At 38.2% G+C, this 23,802-nt stretch overlaps 1 protein-coding gene across 2 annotated transcripts in view; it reads left to right on the top strand.

Moving 5' to 3' along the window:
* ANKRD13C (ankyrin repeat domain 13C) overlaps positions 1-23,802 on the top strand; it is an 88,710-nt gene that overhangs the window by 50,282 nt on the left and 14,626 nt on the right. For both annotated transcript variants that reach the window (XM_064282126.1, XM_003411235.4), the window contains 3 exons: positions 899-1,030; positions 3,573-3,734; positions 22,914-22,993. In XM_064282126.1, coding sequence (XP_064138196.1) covers positions 899-1,030; positions 3,573-3,734; positions 22,914-22,993 — 374 coding nt within the window. The remainder of the gene's footprint in view (positions 1-898; positions 1,031-3,572; positions 3,735-22,913; positions 22,994-23,802) is intronic.

Raw genomic sequence — 23,802 nt, 5'->3', positions numbered from 1 at the left:
AGTGTCAGGCCTGTGGACAGTTCTTTTTTCCAGATTCTGCCTTTTTTCCCCCTCTTGCAGGGTCCTAAAAATTGGAGTCTCTCCTGGCCTATTATGAAATAGAACTATTATACCTGTTCCCGTTACCTTTCTGTACTTGATCATTTATTCTTCTGCCCTTGAAGCAATCACAAAGCTGCTCTTCTGTTTCTCTCTCATTTCACAAATAATTATCGATAGTTATTATATATCAGCCTTAGGGATTATGTAGAGGGTAAACATGCTGAAGTAAGGTTACTCATTAAAGGTTAAAAACTGTGGGTTGATATTCTTTCCTTTCTGTAAGGAATACAAAGAAAATCTTTCCCCCTCCCTACTCTTCCACACCCTTCTCCACTCCTCTCCCCTCTTTTTTCACTCAGAACTTATTTGGGAAAGAAAGGTTCAAGTGATAATGGTGGGTCTTTGGATTGAAAAGAACTAGAGTGAGATTGATCTATGTTAAAAATAAACAAACAAAACACCATGTAGGTATTTTGTCTCAGGTCTGTGAACTTAATTCTTAAAGTAATCTTTTAAAATTGTTCTACAGACAGACTGCGTATTTCTGTAATGGAAGTCTAGTATTGTTTCCATTACAGATCTTTAACGTAAAGGAGTTCTCTGTATTTCATGTGTCCTGCTTTATAGATTCAGTCTTTGAAAGTAAATAAATTCTAATTTTAATTTATGTGAGAAGATACTAGATATGTGAAGTTTAAATTTCTGTATTATTTTTATACTAAGTGGCACTTCCTATTTTTTAGAATTTGTCTTTTTTTTTTTTTTAATCTGTAGCATTTTAATTGTTGGTATTTTCATACATAGCATGAAAAACCCAGATTCATACATTGAACTTTTGCCCCCCCTTCCACCCTAGGAATCAGAGATGGAAACAGAAGAAGAGGTTGACATTTTAATGAGCAGCGATATTTACTCTGCAACTTTATCAACCAAATCAATTTCTTTCACACGTGCCCAAACAGGATGGCTTTTTCGGGAAGATAAAACAGTATGTGCAAATCTAGATTTTTAAACTTAAAAATTTGTTTAGTATTTAATGTCACCAAATAATGTGATGAAAATGTTAGAAGAAGTAGCTTACTAAATTATCAGTTTATTCTCTCTTCCTGGGATTATAATCACAATTCAGATAGATAATTATAATGATTAGGTACAGAGTTGGGATGTATTCTTAGAGAAGCCAAGGGAGAGAGTTTAGCTCATATGAATTCTATGCTGAAAAGGATTCTTGCTGTCACTTGCCTTGTTGTTATACAGGAAACGGTGTCTTTATATGATTCCATTACAGTTCTGACGTTCCATAAGAAGACCCTAAAGAGGAATGCACTTGAATTTATTTTCCTGGACCTTTTTGTATCTCTGCTTTTAGAGTTTTAAGGCATTTATTTACTCAGTATCTGTTTGTCAGTATCCTGTGTATAGGATTCAGATTAAATAATCTTACATTTCTATAGCACTGTCATTAAATTTAATCTCAGTGGAGGTTTCCCCATTAGTGAATTGTAAAATCTTCCCGTAATTCCCATTTATTTCTGTCAGCAGCCGGTTATTTAAGAGTGTTCTAAAATATATTCAAATATTTTTAATTTTATGTATGAAGAAGCATTTTTATAAAATTTTAAAGTCAAGAATAAGTAACTGCATCAGGTAAGGGGCAGGATTTATTGGTGTAAAAAATTATATTTAATAGACATGGTAGACATAAATATATTTCCATTGAAAAAACCACCTTACACATAAAACTAAAAACTACCCACAATCCCAGTGCCCCTCCCAGAAGGTTATCGGTTTGTATATCCTCAGGCCTTTTGTATGCTTTACATACATAACTGTATACCCATAGTAATCTGTATCTTTTTTTGGTTTTTATTTGTTTATTTTTACATAAATCGTGTCATGTTTTATCTACTATTTTACAGCTGGCTTTTTTTCTTTCTTAAGTATGTCTTAGTAGCCTTTTCTTGTCAGTGTATATCTTCTGAGCAACAGCATAGTGTTCCATAGTATGGATATACTGTAATTGATTTACCCAGTCCCTTATTTGTAGACATTTAAATTATGTCCAGTTTTTTTGCCATTATAAGTAATGTTGTGTTTACCATCCTTTTACATGTCTTTGCATGAGATATTATCTGTGATAGATAGCGAGAAATGGAATGGTGGGGTCATAGAGAATACACACTTAAATTTTTAATTTTTATGATAATTCTTAATGTTTTTTCATTGTAAGGTTTGAGAAATGGGTAATTAACAACCAAATATCTCCCAGCCACAGAAAAATTCTGACTATGAGATTTAGGCTTATTAAATTTTGTCTCTAAGCCTATTTGGCAACAAATGGCATTAAAGGATTCCCAGTTGTGAGATCCTACATTGCAATCCATTTGTTGGCTTTGAAGTCTTACTCGTTTGTACTCTATTCTTCTGGACAGCATTAGATGGATCACTTCGAGAGAAGATAAAAATTGAAACTGCTATTCATCTAGTGCTACTGCTAAGCAGCTTAAAGCTCTTGAACAGCATCTAGGTGATCTTCTTAAATCTTTGACAGGTAAGGAGGGAGTCAGTAATTCTTATGGTTCCCATTTTGTAGGTAGAAACAGGTGAAGAATTCTTTACTTTCTGGTGACCTGTACAGAGGCCACCGAAAGCAAGGTAGACATGGAAACAACTCTAAATACGTAGTTTTGAAATGCTAGAAAACAGCAGCAGGATGATAGCCAGGTGATTTGCAGGCAGGTAGAGATGGAAGGTTTTCAGTGAAGTTATTGATGACTTTTTTTCCTAAGTATTTCAAACTCTTACCATTTGTAGGTCTGAAAAATGTTAACATTAGTGTTGAAGAATTAGGAGGACTTTATTGAAAGAAAATAACTATTTTCTTGATACCCTTTATTCCACTTGGGTTTCCCCATGCCCAGCTTACCTCCTCATCCATGAATGTAAATACTTAGTGATATTGGTGAGGAACACTCTTCTCTTGTTCTGCCTTCTTTGTTGAAAGCAGCAAACAACTTTAACTTGAAGTTTAGTCCTATTAGAGAATAGAGTATTGAAACAGGTAATTAACTGTAAATGTAATAGAGATTCTTGTGTAACTTGACCATTTATTTCTATACCATATTTTTTTTTCTATCTATAAAATGGGAACAGTAATTATCCCTGACCCCTCCTTATTACTTGTATTTGACTATCAACTTAATAAGATAGCTTTGTGCTATTTGGGAGTAGATTCTAAAAGAATATTATGTGATATTTTTATTTAGTTCTAACTCACTTGCTGAGTAATTGTCATACTTCTTTGTGCATTTAAAATTTTCCTTTAAAATTTCAAGTGTAAAAACATATGTATATATATATTTTTTTCACTTAATAGAATGCATAAACAATAATTTAAAATACTAAAGAGATATTTCTTTTTACCTAAGTGTTACGTGTTTATGGAAAAATATATTTGAAACTTTTTTTTTTTAATCTAAGGGAAGCTTACCTTAAATTTTATTGTTTTGAAATATTTGATTTTGTTTTAGGAAAGAGTAGGAAACTTTTTGGCAGACTTTTATCTGGTGAATGGACTTGTTTTAGAATCAAGGAAAAGAAGAGAACACCTCAGTGAAGAGGATATTCTTCGAAATAAGGCCATCATGGAGAGTTTGAGTAAAGGTGGAAACATAATGGAACAGAATTTTGAGGTATAATTAATTTATATATGTATTTTTTAACTTCTCCTAATTTATAATGTTGTAAGGAGAGAGGTGGTAGATTTCATTCAGTGCAATTTATATCAGTATACTCACAGGTTTTGTTTACTACGATTACCTTTTATTTTTCTGTGGATCTTTATTTTCTTGATGTCATCGTTATGGAAAAAAAGAAAATAGGGCCTTTTGTGATTTTTTTGTGAGTCAGTTTTTGGTCTTATAGCTTTCATTTATTAATAAGTAGATTAAAGTCATTTTGTAAGCTTGAAATCCAGCATTAATTTTTAAAATCCATGTCTTTGTATTTATCCTTCCTGCTTTACCAAATGAAAGCTGCTCCTGTGAAGGCCCAGCTAAGGATCCACCTGCTTTGTGAAATCATCTCTAGCTTATACCTTCCCTTTTAATTTGCCATATGTTCATGAATTGAATACATCAGCCATAGTTTAGTTAAATAAGTACAGTATTTAAAGTGTTCTAGAAGCTCTATTATGGTAAACATTTATGTTAAAATTGTGATCATGCCAGTTTACAGTAATCTTATCCCCTTCCTGCTGAATTCTGTTTGCGCTTCTCATTTTTTTTTTCTGGCCTTAGGGTAGAGCCCCACCAGACTTCACTTCCTGGAAGCCCCTTGTATTTACTGATCTCTTGGTCGGTAGGAGATATAGGATATGACTGCTCAGGAGACAGAAACAGAGATCAAATTGAGAGAGGGAATGGGAATGTTGAACTCAATCCGTGTCAAAGCCTTTCTGTCTTCCATTGCTGACCAGACAGAAAGACCTTTTTGTAATTCTATTGTGATTTAAGTTTTACTAGTGTTCTTTTAAAAATTATTTTATCATTGTGGTGGTTATTGCTGCCTTTGTCAGTCAACCATTTTGAGTTGAGTACACACAGTTTAAGCAAAACTTTATAGCATGGGTCATTTGTTAGTTGTTTCTAATTGTGTGATGTGTAAATATTTAAACTTGTTAGACAACTTGATTTCTTTAAGGACAGAGATTGAGTACTTCAATTGTGAGAGGGGTCTTTAATATTTTAAGGATCTGTAGTTTTTCAAGTTGAAATTAATCCCAGGTAACTGTATAAATAGAACAAAATAATATGAATTGAAATAAATAAGCTTTCAACTTCTGATCAGAAATTAAAATAGACAGTTCCTTTGTGAATCATATAGCACATTGAACTTTATCGTGTTTGGTGAATATTTTAGAATCAGTTTTACCAATTTCTACTAAAGAAAGAACACCCTGGTGATATTTTGATTAACGGGATGTTGGAGCTATAGATCAATTTCTACATGAAAGCCTACTGGAGTCTTTCTTTTTTCTTTTTTTTATTGTGCTTTAAGTGAAAGTTTACAATTCAAGTCAGTTTCTCATACAAAAACTTATACACATATTGTTATGTGACCCTAGTTGCTCTCCCAACAGTGTGACAGCACACTGTTTCTCTCCACCCTGTATTTCCTGTGTCCATTCAACCAGCTCCTGTCCCCCTCTGCCTTCTCATCTTGCCCCTGGATGGATGTCTACTTGAGCTACGAAGCACACCTCTTACCAGTATCATCTTATGTCTCATAGTCCAGTCTAATCTTTGTCTGAAGCATTGGCTTTGGGAATGGTTTTAGTTCTGGGCTAACAGAGAGTCCGGGGACCAGGTCCTCTGGGGCCCCTGCAGTCTCAGTCAGACCAATAAGTCTGGTCTTTTTATTAGAATTTGAGTTCTGCATCCCACTTTTCTCCTACTCCATCAGGGACTCTCTGTTGTGTTCCCTGTCAGAGCAGTCATTGGTGGTAGCTGGGCACCTTCCAGTTCTTCTGGTCTCAGGCTGATGGAGTCTCTGGTTTCTATGGTCCTTTCTGTCTCTTGGGCTCATATTTTCCTTGTGTCCTTGGTGTTCTTCATTCTCCTTTGTTGTAGGTGGGTTGAGACCAATTGATGAATCTTAGATGGCCACTTACTAGCTTTTAAGGCCCCAGACACCACTCATCAACGTGGCATGCAGAATGTTTTTTTAATACACCTTGTTATGCCAGTTGACCTGAATGTCCTCTGAAAGCATAGTCCCCAGACCCCCGCCCCTGCTATTCTGTCCCTCGAATGTTTGGTTGCATTCAGGAAACTTCTTAGTTTTTGCTTTAGTCCTGTTGTGCTGACTTCCCCTTATTGCGTTGTCCTTCCCTTCATGTAAAATAATTCTTGCCTGCTAATGTGTTTAAACCTTTTTTTTGAGCTCTTATAATAGTGGTCTCATATAATATATGTCCTTTTGCAACTGACTAATTTCATTCAGCATAATGCCTTCCAGATTCCTCCATGTTATGAGATGTTTCGCGGATTCATCATCATTCTTTATCGTTGCGTAGTATTCCATCATGTGAATATACCATAGTTTGTTTATCCATTCATCTGTTGATGTGCACCTTGGTTGTTTCCATCTTTTTGTTAATGTAAACAGTACTGCAGTGAACATGGCTGTGGATATATCTATTCATGTGAGGGCGCCTATTTCTCTAGGATATATTCCAAGGAGTGGGATTGCTGGAGCCTGTTGGAAACCCTGGTGGCGTAGTGGTTAAATGCTGTGGCTGCTAACCAAAGGGTTGGCGGTTCAAATCCTCCAGGTGTTTCTTGGAAGCTCTATGAGGCAGTTCTACTCTGTCCTGTACGGTTGCTATTAGTCGGAATTGACTCGGCGGCACTGGGTTTGGTTTTTTGGTTTTGGTTACACATCAAAATAAAAAAGAGAAAAACATAAAGATGCAGTAAATACAAAATCAACAACAATGAAAAGGATGAAAAAAAACTACGTAAAGAAAAATGACCCAGCACAAAAAATTAAGTGGATCGAACGGTCAACAACACACACACAAAAATACATCAAAATCAAAACACTAAACTCATTTTTCACAATGCATGAACATGCTCCTTATTTCTGTTCTGGCTGTTCTGTTTCTGTTAATCTAGTTTCCCTGCCACCTTACATTCTCATCTTTGTTTTAAACTAATTGTAGATAGAATTTTTTTTTGTTGTTATTCTTTTTTCCTTTTTAAAGAATATTTTACTATGTTTTCGGTGAAAGCTTATATAGCAAATTAGGTTCTCATTTAGCAAGTTTTTGTAAAAATTGTTCCTTAACATTGGTTACAATTTTTGCAGTGTATCAGCATTCTCATTGTTTCCATTCTGTTTGTTCTGTTTCTATTTGTCTAGCTTCTTGGCCCCTCCTTTCCTGCTTATCTTTGTTTTTGGTTAAATGTTGATTGTTTGGCCTTGTATAGTTGATTGTTTAAGGGAGCACATTCCTCATGGTGATATTGTTTATTTTATAAGCCAGTCAGTTATTTGGCTGAAAGGAGACCTCCGTAATTGGATTCAGTTCCAAGTTAAAAGGGTATCTTAGGGCGATAGTTTTGGGGATTCCTTTAGTCTCTGTTAGTTTAGTAAGTCTGATCTTCTTTTAGGAATTTGAGTTTTGTTTTACATTTTCCTCCTGTTCTACCTGGAACCTTCTATTGTGTCCCTAATCAGAGTGGTTGGTAATGGTAGCCGGGCACCATCTAGTTCTTCTGGTCTCTGGCTAGAAGGGGCTGTGGTTCGTGTGGGCTGTTAGTTCTGTGGACTAGTTTCTTCTTTGAGTCTTTGGTTTCCTTCATTCTCTTTTACTCCAGACAGGAGGAGACCACAGCTGTATGTTAGATGATCACTCTCAAGGTTTTAAGACCCTAGCTGCTACTCGCCAAACTAGGATGTAGAACATTATCTTTATGAACTATGATGCACCAGTTGACTGAGTTGTCCCATGAGACTATGGTCCCGAGTCCTTTAACCCAGAGAACCAATCCTGTGAGGTGTTTGGATATGTCTAGGGGGTCTCCATAACTATGTCTCCATGTGCTTTATTATATATGAATGTATATGTAGCAACCCAGACATGTATATACTTATGCCTACAAATATACCTATATATGCACATGCGTGTGCTCACATATACCTTCCTATACACATATTAGGGAAACCCTGGTGGCGTAGTGGTTAAGTGCAACGGCTGCTAACCAAAGGGTCGGCAGTTCACATCCGCCAGGCGCTCCTTAGAAACTCTATGGGGCAGTTCTACTCTGTCCTATAGGGTCGCTATGAGTCAGAATTGACTTGACGGCACTGAGTTTGGTTTTTTTTGTACACATATAGGAGTCCTGGTGGTGCAGTACTTAAATGCTTGGCTGCTAATCAAAAGGTCAGCAATTAGAATCCACCAGTTGCTCCTTGGAAACTCTGTGGGAGAGTTCTGCTCTGTCCTATAGGGTCACTATGAGTCAGAATCGACTTGACAGCAGTGGGTTTGGTTTTGTGTTTTATACACATATGGCGTATACATCTACCTCTGTAGCCACACACGTATTTTTTGGTTGTTATTAGTGTCGTTGCAAAATTGTATATGTTCTAATAGTTACCATAATTGTCCTTTATTCTTGCGTATTTCTCATTTACCTTGGTCAGGTTGTGCTGACTCCCCCCATATTGTGTATTGCCCTTCTCATCACCAGAAAAAAAAAATATTTTTTATTTTTACTGTTTAGCAAGTGATTCCCACTCCCTACCTCTCCTATCCCTGGTAACCACCAAAAAACATTGCTTTCTGTGTGTATACCTATTCTTGACATTTTCTAAGTGACTCCATTCAATGTTTGTACTTTTTTTTTTACATTTTTTTTTTTTATTAACTTTTATTAAGCTTCAGGTGAACGTTTACAAATCCAATCAGTCTGTCACATATAAGTTTACATACATCTCACTCCCTACTCCCACTTGCTCTCCCCCTCTTGAGTCAGCCCTTTCAGTCTCTCCTTTCATGACAATTTTGCCGGCTTCTCTCTCTCTCTATCCTCCCATCTCCCCTCCAGACAAGAGTTGCCAACACAATCTCCAGTGTCCACCTGATATAATTAGTTCACTCTTCATCAGCGTCTCTCTCCCACCTGCTGACCAGTCCCTTTCATGCCTGATGAGTTGTCTTCGGGGATGGTTCCTGTCCTGTGCCAACAGAAGGTCTGGGGACCATGGCCGCCGGGATTCCTCTAGTCTCAGTCAGACCATTAAGTTTGGTAATATTTGTACTTTTGTAGTTAACTTATTTAGTTCAGCATAAAGACCTCCAGGTTCATCTATGTTATAGGATGTTTTGTGGACTTGTTTTTCTTTATAGTTGTGTAATATTCCATCATATGTTTGTACCACAGTTTGTCTTTCCATTCATCCATGGATGGCCATTTAGGTTGTTTCCATCTTTTTGCTATTGTGAATAACACTGCAATGAATATGGAACCTTGGGTCCAATGGACACGCTCTGCTCCTAATACTGTTTTCTTGGTGGAATGAAGTCCCCCTGTCTCTCTGCTCGCTTCTCTCTTTTATATATCAAAAGGGATTGGTTTAAGTTGTAGATTAATCTTGTAGATCTGAGTTTACATAGCTGCCACTAATCCCATTTCATCAACTTCATAGAGATAGGATTTACAACACATAGGGAAATCACATCAGATGACAAGATGGTGGACAATCATGCAATACTGGTATCATGACCTAGCCAAATTGACAGATATTTTGGGGGACACAATTCAATCCATGACAACGCGTCATTTGATTTCTTGACTGCTGCTTCCATGGGTGTTGATTTTGGATCAAAGTAAAATGAAACCCTTGACAACTTCAATATTTTCTTTGTTTATCATGATGTTGCTTACTGGTCCAGTTGAGAGGAATTTTCTTTTTCTTTATGTTGAGGAGTAATCCATACTGAAAGTTGTAGTCTTTGATCTTCTTCAGTAAGTGCTTCAAGTTCTCTTTGCTTTCAGCAAGCAAGGTTGTGTCATGGTCATATCTCAAGTTGTTAATGAGTCTTTCTCCAGTCCTGATGCCACATTCTTCATATAGTCCAGCTTCTCGGATTATTTGCTCAGCATACAGATTGAATAGGCACGACGAAAGGATACAACCCTGATGCACATCTTTCTTGATTTGAAACCACGTAGCATCCTGTCTTTCTGTTTGAACAACTGCCTCTTGGTCTATGTACAGGTTTTGCGTGAGCACAATTAAGTGTTCTGTAATTCCAATTCTTCACATATTATTCATACTTTCTTATGATCCACGCAGTCAAATGCCTTTGCATAGTCAACAATACACAGGTAAACATCTTTCTGGTATTCTCTGCTTTCAGCCACGACCCATCTTACGTTGGCAATGATATTCCCCATTCCACGTCCTCTTCTGAATCCAGCTTGAATTTCTGACAGTTCTCTGCCAGTGTATTGCTGCAACCTGTTTTGAATTATCTTTAGCAAAATTACATGTGATATTAATGTGAGATAATTTCCACGATCTGTTGGATTGCCTTTATTTGGAATGGACACAGATATGGATCTTATCCGGCCAGTTGGCCAGTAGCTGTCTTCCAGATTTCTTGGATTAGACAAATGAGTACTTCCAGCGTTGTATCCGTTTGTTGAAACATCTTAGTTGATATTCTGGTGCCTTGCTTTTCACCAGTGCCTTCATTGCAGCTTGGACTTCTTCATTATCGTCGGTTTTTAATCATGTGCTGCGTTCTGAAGTGCTTGATTGTTGCCCAGCCCTTTTGGTACAGTGGCTCTTTGTATTCCTTCCATCTACTTTTGATGCTTCCAGCATCCAATATTTTGCCCATAGAATCCTTCACTATTGCAGCTTGAGGCTTTTATTTTTTGCTTCAGTTCTTTCAGCTTGAGAAATAACGAGAGCGTTCTTCCCTTTTTGTTTTCCAACGGCAGTTCTTTGCACGTTTCATTATAATACTTGACTTTGTCTTCTCTGCTGCCCTTTGAAATCTTCTATTCAGTTCTTTTACTTCATTTCTTACATCCACTTTAGCTACTGTGCATTCAGGAGCAAGTTTCAGAGTCTCTTCTGACATCCATTTTGGCCTTTTCTTTCTTCCTTCCCCCCTCCCCTCCCCCTCCCCTCCCCCCTCCCCCCTCCCCTCCCCCTCCCCTCCCCCCTCCCCCCCTCCCCCCTCCCCTCCCCTCCCCTCCCCCCTCCCCTCCCCCCTCCCCTCCCCCCTCCCCTCCCCCTCCCCCTCCCCTCCCCTCCCCCCTCCCCCTCCCCTCCCCTCCCCCCTCCCCCTCCCCTCCCCTCCCCCCTCCCCCTCCCCTCCCCTCCCCCCTCCCCCTCCCCTCCCCTCCCCCCTCCCCCTCCCCTCCCCTCCCCCCTCCCCTCCCCTCCCCTGTCCACTAATGCCTATGATATAGATCTTTTTGTGTTGCATTTCATTTTTGACGATTTCCTGTTTTCCTACATTCGTACTTAGTGTGTTCTGTGTTCTGATTTTTGATGGATGTTTGCAGCTGTTTCTTCTTATTTTGCATTGTGCCATATCAGCAGTTGAAGGTCCCGAAAGCTTGACTCCATCCGCATCCTTAAGGTTGACTCTGCTTTGAGGAGGCAGCTCTTTCCCAGTCATATTTTGAGTGCCTTCCAACCAGAGGGACTCATCTTCTGGCGCTGTATCAGGCAGTGTTCCATTACTGTTCATAAGGTTATCACTGGCCAGTTTTTTAGAAGTAGACCACCAGGTCCTTCTTCTTAGTCTAGTCTAAACAAAAAACCAAACCCAGTGCCGTCGAGTCGATTCCGACTCATAGCGACCCTGTAGGGCAGAGTAGAACCGCCCTATAGAGTCTAGTCTAGGACAGCTAAATATATCCAGTATTAAATTCAGTGGAACTAAGAGCAGACAGATTTTATCATCTGCTCTTAGTTCCACTGGTCTGAATGAAAGATTGATAATGGCCTGCTTAGTAGATAGTGATTTGGATAGAGGTGGGATTAGCTTTTGTTCTGGTTCTAGCTTGAAGTAACACTGTTAAATTTTTTAAACTTTTTCCCTAAAATTACACGTGCTGTTACCATATGTCTGCCTTCTAGAGCATCACCAGCTATCCTTTTACCTCGTGTTTTGCTACAGCATTAATGAAGGTCACTAGTTTTTTTTGTCTGCTTGCCATTCTATGATTAAGCCATTTCTACATGTTTTAGGCTCTATTATGTATATAATCCCACCGTAGGTATTAAATTTAATATTGTTTATGATATAAAGTTTGATCACTTGTAAGAGATCCCGAAATAAGAATGGCTTAAACAAATAGAAGTTATTTTTCTTTCTAGTAAAAATCTTGTCTTGTTTTTTTGTCCTGTGGGTTCTTTTCATCCCAGCCTTTTTGTCTTATTTCTCTGCTATTTGTAAGGTTCCTTGGTGGCCATTCTTAGGTTGTAGCCCTCATCTTCATTGTATAAAATGGTTTATCACCAATTTTGTATTCCAATAGTAATTTCTGATAGTAATTAGGAAGGAGAAGATGTGCCTTTTCCATTCAAAACCCAACCAGAAGCCACACATGTCAATTTGCTTACATCCCATTGATTAGAACTTCATCACGTGGTAACACCTAGCTTCAAGAATGGCAAGAAAAGAAGTTTTTATTCTGTGAAGTCATGTACCCAGTCAACAATTTTACAAGAAGAGTGGGAGAACAGATATTGGGAAGATTACTAGCAGTCTCTGAGACCTCAGTTACCACATAAGCACTTGTTACTCTTACCCAGATATATACCTTCAACTCTGATCTTTCTCCTAAACACCAGATCTATAGTGCTTTTGTCTACCTCCACTCAGATAAACACGTTAGGTGCCATCGAGTTGGTTCCAACTCATAGTGACCTTATGTACAACAGAACAAAACACTGCCGCGTCTTGCATCATCCTCACAGTGATTGCTATGCTTGACCCTATTGTTGCAGCCACTTTGTCAATCCAGCGTGTTGAAGTTCTTCTCTTTCGCTGACCCTCTGCTTTATCAAGCATGATGTCCTTCTCCAGGGACTGGGCCCTCCTGATAACATGTCCAAAGTATGTGAGACAAAGTCTCACCATCCTTGCTCCTAAGGAACGTTTAGGCTGTGTGTCTTCCAAAACGGATTTGTTCATTCTTCTGGCAGTCCATGGTATATTTAATATTCTTTGCCAACACCATGATTCAAAGTCACAAATTCCTCTTCTGCCTTCTTTATTCATTGTCTAGCTTTCGCATCCGTGGATAAATATAGGTGTTTAAATTTAGTATGCTTAAATTTGATCAATTTCTCTTCTCTTTCTATATTGTGTTGAGAAGTGGCACTACTCAGTTACCCAAGCCAGCAACCTGAAATTTTTCCTTAGACTTCTTAGCTTTCACTTACTCTTATATCTGACCAGTCGTGAAGTTCTAAGATGCCTTAAATCTCTTTCTTTCCATCTATTTCCAAACAACGTGTTCTTTCCATTTTTCATTTGAATTACTGAGATAGCTTTCTAATTTACACACTGCTGCCAGAATGACCTCCCTGAAATAGATTGAACCATGTAATGGCTCTGCTCAGTAACTAAAATATAGAGTACTTACTGTGTGTAGGCACTGGTTTAAGGATTTTAACAACACAATTTTATTTCACAACAACCCTATTATATTGTTCAAAATATTTGAATGTCGGTTGCTTCCTGAATAAAACACAATCTATTTAGTACACAAAACTACTCTACTGTATCTTCCCACTTACTCTCACCTTTTGCTACTTTTCCTTCATACATTTAGTCATATGAACAGGGTATGCTAAATTTATAGCTCTCTAGTAGACCAAGATTTAAAAAAAATTTTTTTAACCATTGTGCTTTCCCCCCGTTTCCTTCAGCTGGTTATTTTGGCATCTTCTTTTAGGCCCATTTAATGAAGAATCACTATTGTGGGTGCATCTTTCTGGCTCCCCAGTCTGAGTCAGAAACCCCTTGTCTGTGCTTTTATGCCGTCCTCTACATCCTTCTACATCCTTCTATCATAGCCATAGCCCCTGTCATCGTGATTATCATCATTTACTTTCTATGTGTCTCCTTGTAAGCTTCTCAAGGACAGGAATGTTGTCTCTCATAATGCCTGATGCTGAAAAACTGTTAGTATCCTTTCTTCCTGTGTCTTTCTGCTTCTACTTAAAGATCATCACTGGCATCTCATCAACAGGGTTTTGTTTTGCTTTTTTCAGACTTCTTTCTCTTTTTCCTAATGTATGTCGTTTCTGGGACTCAGTCATCAATGCTCTGTTACTATTTTTCCTCTAGTCAGAGAATTCCTAAATCTGTATCTCTAATTCTGATTTCTTTCCTTTTCTCTCTGTAACTGCTTTCTAGGAGTTTCTTAGTGTGTAATAGTTACTTAAAACTTACTGAACCCTTTTTTCTGTGCCACATATTAAGCTCTTTACATACATTATCTCCTTTAATACTTAAAAGTATGAGGTAAGTGATAATTTTCCCATTTTGCAGGTGAGTTAAATTGACGGAATAGAAAGTAACTTGCCCAGACTCAAGCAGCTGCCACGTAGTGGAGCTGGGATTCTGTTTTGTGTCTTCAAAATCCATGATTATTTTTTATTGTGCTTTAAGTGGGAGTTTATACTTCAAATCAGTTTCTCTGCATACAAAAACTTCTACACACGTTATGTGACCCTAGTTGCTCTCCCTGCACAGTGACAGCACGCTCCTTCTCTCCACCTTGTATTTCCTATGTCTGTTCAGTCAGCTCCTATCTCCCTCTGCCTTCTCATCTCACCTCCAGACAGGAGTTGCCCACATAGTCTCATGTGTCTACTTGAGCTGAGAAGCACATTCCTCACCAGTATCATTTTATGTCTTATAGTCCAGTCTAATATTTGTCTGAAGAGTTAGCTTCAGGAATGGTTTTAGTTCTGGGCTAACAGGGAGTCCAGAGGCAATGACCTCTGGGGTCCCTCCAGTCACACTCAGACCATTAAGTCTGGTCATTTCACTAGAATTTGAGGTCTGCATCCCACTTTTCTCTTCCTCCATCAGGGACTGTCCATTGTGTTCCCGTCAGGGCAGTCATTGGTGGTAGCCGGCACCATCTGCTTCTTCCGATCTCAGGCTAATGGAGTCTCTGGTTTCTGTGGGCCTTTCTGTGTCTTGGGCTCATATTTTCCTTGTGTCTTTGGTGTTTTTCATTCTTCTTTGCTCCAGGTGGTTTGGGACCAATCGATGCATCTTAGATGGACACTTGCTGTAGTGTTTAAGACCCCAGATGCCACTCGCCAAAGTGGGATGCAGAATGTTTTCTTAATACACTTTGTTATGCCAGTTGACCTAGATCTACCCTGAAACCATGGTCCCCAGACCCCCACCCCTGCTACTCTGTCTTGAAGTGTTTGGTTGCATTCAAGAAACTTCTTAGCTTTTGGTTTAGTCCAGTTTTGCTGACTTCCCCTGTATTGTGTGTTGTCCTTACTATCTATTAGTAAATACCCCTCTCCCTCCCTCCTCGCCCTTGTATCCATCAAAGAATGTTTTCTTCTGTGTCTAAACCTTTTTTGAGGTCTTTTAATAGTAGTCTCATACAATATTTGTCCTTTTGCGACTGACTAATTTCACTCAGCATAATGCCTTCCAGATGGACCCATGTTCTGAGATGTTACACGAATTCGTCAGTGTTCTTTATCGTTGCACAGTATTCCATTGTATGAATATGCCATAATTTGTTTATCCATTTGTTGGTTGATGGGCACTTAGGTTGTTTCCATCTTTTTGCTATTGTGAACAGTGCCACGATAAACTTGGGTGGGAATATATCTATTCACGTGACTGCTTTTATTTTTCTAGGATATATTCCAGGGAGTGGGATTGCTGGATAATATGGTAGTTCTATTTCTGGCTTTTTACGTAAGTGCCAAATCGATTTCCAAAGTGGCTGTACCCATTTTACATTCCCACCAGTGGTGGATAAGTTTCTAGTCTCTCAACAACCTCTCTAACATTTATCGTTTTGTGTTTTTTGGATTAATGCTAGCCTTGTTTTTTTGTTGGGGTGAGATGGTATATCATTGTAGTTTCGATTTGCATTTCTCTAATGGCTAATGATCTTGAGCATTTTCTCGTATATCTGGTAGCAGCCTGAATGTCTTCTTTGGCGAAGTGTCTGTTCATATTCTTTGCCCATTTTTTTTTTAAATTGAGTTGTCTTTTTGTTGTTGAGGTTTTGCAGTATCTTGTAGATTTTAGAGATTAGACACTGATCGGATTTATCGTACCCAAGCATTTTTTTTTCCCAGTCTGTAGGTTGTCTTTTTACTCTTTTGATGAAGTCTTTTGATGAGCATAGGTGTGTGATTTTTAGGAGCTACCGGTTGTCTAGTTTTTTTCCTGGTGTTTGTGCATTATTAATAATGTTTTGTATTCTGTTTTTGCCATGAATTAGGGCTCCTAGCATTGTCCCCAATTTTTCTTCCATAATGTTTATCGTTTTAGATTTTATATTTAGGTCTTTGATCCATTTTGAGTTAGTTTTTTGCATGGTGGGAGGTATGGGCCTTGTTTCATTTTTTTGCAGGTAGATATCCAATTATGCCAGCACCATTTGTTAAAGAGACTGTCTTTTCCCCATTTAATGGACTTTGGGCCTTTGTCAAGTATCAGCTGCTCATAGGTGGAGGGATTTACATCTGGATTCTCAATTCTGTTCCACTGGTCTATGTATCTGCTGTTGTGCTAGTACCAGGCTGTTTTGACTACCGTGGCAGTATAATAGGTTCTAAATCTGGTAGCGTCAGGCCTCCCACTTTGTGCTTCTTCTTCAGAAATGCTTTACTTATCTGGGGCCACTTACCTTTCCACATGAAGTTGGTGATATGTTTCTCCATCTCATTAGAAAATGTCCTTGGATTATGGATTGGGATTGCATTGTATCTGTAGATCACTTTGGGTAGAATAAACATTTTCACGATGTTAAGTCTTCCTATCCATGAGCAAGGTATGTTTTTCCACTTATGTAGGTCTGTTTTGGTTTCTTGCAGTAGTGCCTTATAGTTCTGTTTTTATAGGTCTTTTTCATCTCTGGTTAGATTTATTCCTAAGTATTTTATTTTCTTGGGGGTTATTGTAAATGGTATTGCTTTGGTGAGTTCCTCTTCAAAGTTTTCTTTGTTGGTGTAGAGGAATCCAACTGATTTTTTATCTTGTATCCTGATACTTTGCCAAATGCTTCTTTTAGTTCCAATAGTTTTCTTGTGGACTCCTTAGGGTTTGCTGTGTATAAATTCGTATCATTTGCAAATACAGATACTTTTACGTCTTCCTTACCATACTGGATGCCCTTTATTTCTTTTTGTAGCCTAACGTGCTCTGGCTAGGACCTCCAGCACAGTGTTGAGTAAGAGTGGTGATAAAGGGCATCCTTGTCTGGTTCCTGTTCTCAAGGGGGATGGTTTTAGACTCTCTCCATTTAGGGTGATGTTGGCTGTTGATTTTGTAGAAATACCCTTTATTATGTTGAGGAATTTCCCTTCTATCCCTATATTATGGAGAGATTTCATCATGAATGGGTGTTGGACTTTGTCAAATGCCTTTTCTGCATCAATTGATAAGATCATGTGGTTCTTGTCTTTTGTTTTATTTATGTGATGGATTCCATTGATTGTGTTTCTAATATTGAACCATCCCTGCATACCTGGTATGAATCCCACTTGGTCCTTGTGAATTATTTTTTTGATATGTTGCTGAATTCTATTGGCTAGAATTTTGTTGAGGATTTTTGCTTCTAAGTTCATGAGGGATATTGGTGTGTAATTTTTTTTTATGGTGTCTTTACCTGGTTTTGGTATTAGGGTTATGCTAGCTTCAGAGAATGAGTTTGGGAGTACTCTGTCCTTTTTTATGCTCTGAAATACCTTTAGTAGTAGTGGTGGTAACTCTTCTATGAAAGTTTGGTAGAATTCTCCAGTGAAGCCATCAGGGCCAGGGCTTTTTTTGTTGGGAGTTTTTTAGTTACCTTTTCAATCTCTTTTTTTTTATAGGTTTATTTAGTTGGTCAATCTCTGTGTTAGTTTATGTAGGTAGTGTGTTTCTAGAAATTTGTCCATTTCATCTAGATTTTCAGATTTGTTAGCGTGTAGTATTTCATAGTAGTCTGTTATGATTCGCTTAATTTCGGTTGGGTGTGTTGTGATATCACCCATCTGACTCCTTATTTGGGTTATTTGCTTCCACTCTTGTTTTTCTTTTGTCAGTTTGGCCGGTAGTTTATCAATTTTGTTGATGTTTTCAAAGAACCAGCTTTTGGTCCTGTTTAACGCTTTCAGTTGTTTTTTTTTGTTCTCTTATTTCATTTAATTCTGCTCTAATTTTTATCATTTGCTTTCTCTGGTGCCCGAGGGCTTCTTTTGCTGTTCGAGTTGTAGGGTTAATGTTTTGATTCTGGCCCTTTCTTATTTTTGGATATGTGCGTTTATTGCTATCAATTGAGCCTTCTTTTTGCTGTGTCCCAAAGGTTCTGATAAGAATGTGTTTTCATTCTCATTTGATTCTATGAATTTCTTTATTCCATCCTTAATTTCTTCTGTAACCCAGTAGATTTTGAGCAAGGTGTTGTTCAGTTTCCATGTGTTTGAATTTTTCCTTGCTTTTCCTATTATTCTGCTTTTATGACTTTACGGTTAGAAAAGATGCTTTGAAATATTTTGATGTTTTGGATTCTGTTAAGGCTTCCTTTATGGCCTAATTTGTGGTCTCTTCTGGAAACTGTTCCATGTGTGTTGGAAAAGAAAGTATGCTTTGTTGATGTTGGGTGGAGTGTTCTGTATATATCTATGAGGTCACATTGGTTGATTGTGTTATTTAGATCTTCCGTGTCTTAATTGAGCTTCTTTCTGGATATACTGTCCTTCACTGGAAGTGGTGTGTTGGTCTCCTACTAATATTGTGGAGCTGTCCATTTCTCTTTTCAATACTGTTAGAGTTTGTTTTATGTATTTTAGAGCTCTGTCTTTGGGTGTGTAAATATTTATTATGGTTATGACCTCCATGTGTGTTGACCCTTTAATCATCATATAGCGTCCTTCTTTATCCTTTGTGGCAGACTTTATTTTGAAGTCTCTGTCAAAAATTAATATTGCCACTCCTAGTCTTTTTTGATTGTTGTTTCCTTGATATATTTTTTTCCATCCTTTGAATTTTAGTTTATGTCTTTAAGTCTAAGGTGTGTCTCTTGTAGGCAGCATATGGATGGATCATGTGTTTTTATCCATTCTGCCACTCTCTGTCTCTTTATTGATGCATTTAATCCATTTACATTCAGTGTAATTATTGATAGGTATGAGTTTAGCTCTTTCGTTTTGATGTATTTTTGTGTGTGTGTCGGTGATGGTTTGTCCCACTTAATTTTCTGTGCCGAGTTGTTTTTCTTTATATATTTTCTTTTCATTGTTGTTGATTTTGTATTTGCTGAGTCTTTATGTTTTTCTTTTTTTTTTTAGTTTGATGTGTAGGATCATTAATTTCCTTTGTGGTTACCTTAAAGCTTAGCCCTATTTTTCTAAGTTTAAACCAATCTTTTATTTCTTTACATTGCCTTAATTTCTCTCCATATGAAAGATCTATGACTACATTATGTGGTCCCTCTTTTTTGTTTTATTGTTGTCTTCTTTTGCATATTGTCATCTCTCTTACCCTATTTTCAGAGTTTTAACTTTGATTTATTTGTGAGTTCTTTATCTAGGTGGATATCTGGTTGCCCTTTCCTGTGTTTTAGTCTTGGGTTGTTATCTGATGTTACTGATTGTCTAATCAGAGGACTCCCTTTAGCCTTTCATGTAATTTTGGTTTCGTTTTTGCAAATTCCCTAAACTTCTGTTTATTAGGAAATGCCCTTATTTTGCCATCATATTTGACAGACAGTTTTGCCTGATATATAATTCTTGGTTGGCAAGTTTTTTCCTTCAAGGCTTTATGTATGTCGTGTCATTGCCTTCTTGCCTCCTTGGTTTCTGCTGAGTAGTCCGAGCTTAGTCTTATATTGATTCTCCTTTGTAGGTGACTTTTCATTTATCCCTAGCAGCTTTTAAAATTCTCTCTTTATCTTTGGTTTTGACAAGTTTGATTATGATATATCCTGGCCACTTTCTTTTGGGGTCTTCCTTGTATGGGGTTTGATGAGCTTCTTGGATAGGTATCTTTTCATCTTTTGTGATATCAGAGAAGTTTTTTTGCCAACAAATCTTCAACAATTCTCTCTATATTTTCTGTTATCCCCCCCTTCCTGGTACTCCAGTCATTTGTAGGTTATTCCTCTTGACAGAGTCCCACATAATTCTTAGGGTTTCTTCATTTTTTTTTTAAATTCTTTTATCTGATTTTTCCACAAATAAGTTGGTGTGAAGTGCTTTATCTTCAGTTTCTCTAATTGTGACTTCCATTGTCTCAATTCTGCTCCTCTGACTTTGTCTTGAGTTGTCTAATTCTGAAATTTTTTTGTTAATCTTCTGGATTTCTGTTTGCTGCCTCTGTGGATTCTTGTAGTCTTTTAAATTTGCCATTGTTCTCTTTTATAACCTTCTTTAGTTCCTCTATTGTTTTGTGTTTTTGTTCCTTGGCTTGTTCTGCGTGTTTCTTGATTTCCTTTCTCATCTTCTGAAGATCTCTGTATATTAATCTTTTGTATTCTCCCTCCGGTAATCCCAAGAAATTTCTTCCTCTAGAAGGTTTGTTGATTCTCTGTTTTGGGCATTGCTGCAGCCACCGTGGTCCTCCTGTTTATGTGATTTGATATTGACTGTTGTCTCCAAACCATCAATAAGTTATTATATTTATTTATTTTATGTTTTTTACTGTGTCCTAGCTTCTTGTTTTCTTTTGATATGCCAGATAGTTTGATTGTTGGTGCCTTTGAAGCTCTCACGTCGTGTCACCAGGTGATTACAGCTGTTACTAGTATGTGAGCCCAGGAGTCTGTTTAGTTTTCTTGTATGGATTCAGCTCAGTTGCCCAGGTAGTTGTTCAACAAGTGTGTTGTTTAGGATCTTACCTACAGTCCTAGATGGGGAGGGGTGATTGAAGTAGGCATAGGTATCTGGCCTGCAGTAGGTAGTCATACAGTGAGCAAGACAGGAGGGTGACAGCTGCCCCTGAGTGACTGGGAGGAAAGCACGTCCCTGTTCCCTAGAGTGCGTAGGTGGGTGAGTTTTCCAGCTGGGACTCTGGACAACCAGTGCTGTTGGCTGTAAGGACTGGGAGGCACCGCGTATTCTTAGACCCCAGTCGCAGGTGGCTAGGTGGCTTGGATGAAGCCACGAGTCCTCAGGCCCCTGATGTGGGTAGGTGAGGACACCCTGCTTAAGGTATAGAACAGTGTCAAGTGCCACGAATTGGCCACTACACGTTATAGCTGATGGAGTTGACAGTAGGGTTCAGGTATATACGCTGTTGTACTGTGCTAATGAGGACCCGTACTGTTGAAAGGGGCCCACACAGGTCTATGCAGGGGTAGAAGGCATTCAAAGTCTGTGTACCCCTTATGTCTGTGCCTAGGCAAAGAGGCTGTGCCTGCCCTGAGTTTCTGGCTTAGGGGAGCTGGCAGATTATTTTTTTCCTGTTTGCTAATTTGTTGCCTCTCCAAAGCTGGAAGAATGGTTCAGGGCACATGATACATCCTACCTCCGGTCCAGGGGATGTGGTAATCGCTGAAGCTGGCTCAGGACCCTGTGCAGAGCAGGGAGGGGACAGGTAGATGGGAGAGAAGGTCTTCTCAAAGGGGGTGTTTTTTGATCTGCGTGGTAGGTTAGGTGCACGCACTTATCTTTTGGCGATTTAGGCCTGCTTTTCACTGGTTCTGGAGGCTTGAGCAGGCTGCCCTCCTCTCGGTCTTTCCTGATGTAGAAAACGTGTCCCGAGCGCCACTGGTTGCCTCACCGTGCACGTCAGCCAGTCCAGCCTGCAGGGTGCCGGTTCCTGCCATGTCACATCTGGCAACTCTTTGCTGCTTCTGAACTGTCTCTCCCTCCGCCTGCCACTCAGTCCAGTTCCTCAACTTTGCTTTTGATGTTCAGGGCTCCTAGATTGTCATATATAATTGATTCCCTTGTTTTTTGGGGTCTTTGTTGTAAGACGGACCACAGGAAGCTTCTGACTACTCTGCTATCTTGGCTCTGGCTCCTTCCCAAAATCCATGATATTTAGTAACTCTGATATTTGGTAGGAAACCCTGGTATCCTATTGGTTAAGAACACAGCTTCTATCTAAAAGGTTGGCAGTTCGAATCCACCAGTCATTTCTTGGAACCTCTATGGGGGAGTTCTAGTCTGTCTTATAGGGTCGCTGTGAGTCGGAAGTGACTTGATGGCAACAGATTTCTTTTTTTTTTTAAATATATTATCTGTTATGCTCATACCCAAACTTCTTTGATGCCCCTCTTTCCTGGTATTACTATGTATCTTGCTGTTTATATCAATTATCCACTTATTGCCCTTTTGCTCCCCAGTCTGTCCTGTTGGTTTTTCCTTAGTAGTTTTCCATTTCTGTTGTCACTCCCTAGTTTAATACCTTATTGCAAATTTATCCTATAGTGATCCAAATTCATATTTAACAAAGACAAAGTGCAAGCTTTTAGATCCAACATGTAAGGTCATTACTATGTATTTTTTGATCTCCCTTTTGAACTTCCCTTCCTAGTTTAAGTAAGTCAGTCCACTTGTGTTTTTTTTCCTTTGTGCATGAAATTTTCCATGCCTTAAATACTTTTTATTTTGTCTTCATTTAAATCTGAGCTCTTATCCCGTAGTCTCAATTTACTGATGTAGATGATTGCTACCTTTTCTGAACTCCTGAGCTATTCAGTTTTTGTAAGCTCATTTGGCCTTTATTCATATACTTCTGTATTTCTGTTTAACAGTTTATATCTGTATGTTTTATTTATTTATTTTTGTTTCCAACTGAGTCACAAACTCCTGAAGTCAGAGTTAGTTTTAATACTCCCCCGTGGCTCCCATGTCTGGCATTTAGTATGATGTGAAGAACATTTTAGATAATTGATATATTGAATGAGTGGATTACTTTGGTACTTGTCTTCTTATTTGGAATTTAGAAAAAAATTGACAAAAAATGTTACTGGTATTGCTAAAATTACCAAGGAACTGTTCTGCAAGGAACCTCTCAAAGTATGATATAGAGGCAATTAAGTAGATTGGTAGTTTAAATAGTTTTTTAAAAATATTTTTAAAGATGTGACATTTTTCTCTTCTTGATTTTGGTTTTTTGGCAGCCGGTTCGAAGGCAGTCCCTTACCCCTCCTCCTCAGAACACTATTACATGGGAAGAATATATATCTGCTGAAAATGGAAAGTAAGTGTTTGTTTATATACAGTTTGTTCTTTTACAAAGAATGATTTGTAAACATTTATATATGAATCCTTAGGTGTAATAAGTATTTTTAAGAGAAAATTATTAGTATATTTTTGGCTGGAGCAATTTTTTTAAAGAACATTTCAAAATATGGATTAAGCATGATGAAGAAGAGGAACCCCAAATTATATATACTTTTTGAGTAAGGCTATAGAGCCTTCTTTTACATTCCTCCTGCCAATTTACACACAGCAAAAACCTATAGGATATTGTTCTCAGTGAGTATATATATGCGTATATATATGAAAAACCCACTGTTGTCAGGTTGGTTCCAACTCATAGCCACCCCATAGGATTCCCAAGGCTGTAAATCCTTATGGAAGCAGACTGCCACATCTTTCTTCTGTGTAGCTGCTGGTGGTTTTGAACTGCTGACCTTTTGGTTAGCAGCTGAGCACCTTAATCACTGTGTCACCAGGGCTTCTAAGGAAATAGAATATGGAGAATTACGCAGTACAGTTGCTTCTTTGTAAGCTTCCATTTATGATGAACTTTTGTATCCCGTGATTATTCTGAGTCTTTAATTGGTATATAAGGCCATTCACTATTTGTCTCCTCTTTGCCTTTCAAAGTTTCTATCCTGTCATTATCTTTGCTTCAGCCTCTGCCACACCCCTTCTCACCATCCTACCTCAGAACTTTTGTTTAATGTTACATTACTAATACTTAGTGGAGTGCCTAGCACATAGTTCATGTTCAGTAGATATTGAATAAAGGGTCAACAAATGAATGAGTGGATAAATGATTTA

This window comes from Loxodonta africana, chromosome 3 (assembly GCF_030014295.1).
Source record: "Loxodonta africana isolate mLoxAfr1 chromosome 3, mLoxAfr1.hap2, whole genome shotgun sequence".
In the NCBI taxonomy this organism is placed as follows: Eukaryota; Metazoa; Chordata; class Mammalia; order Proboscidea; family Elephantidae; genus Loxodonta; species Loxodonta africana.
Note: the sequence above shows the minus strand (reverse complement) of the source record. Positions and strands in the feature narration are given on the sequence as shown.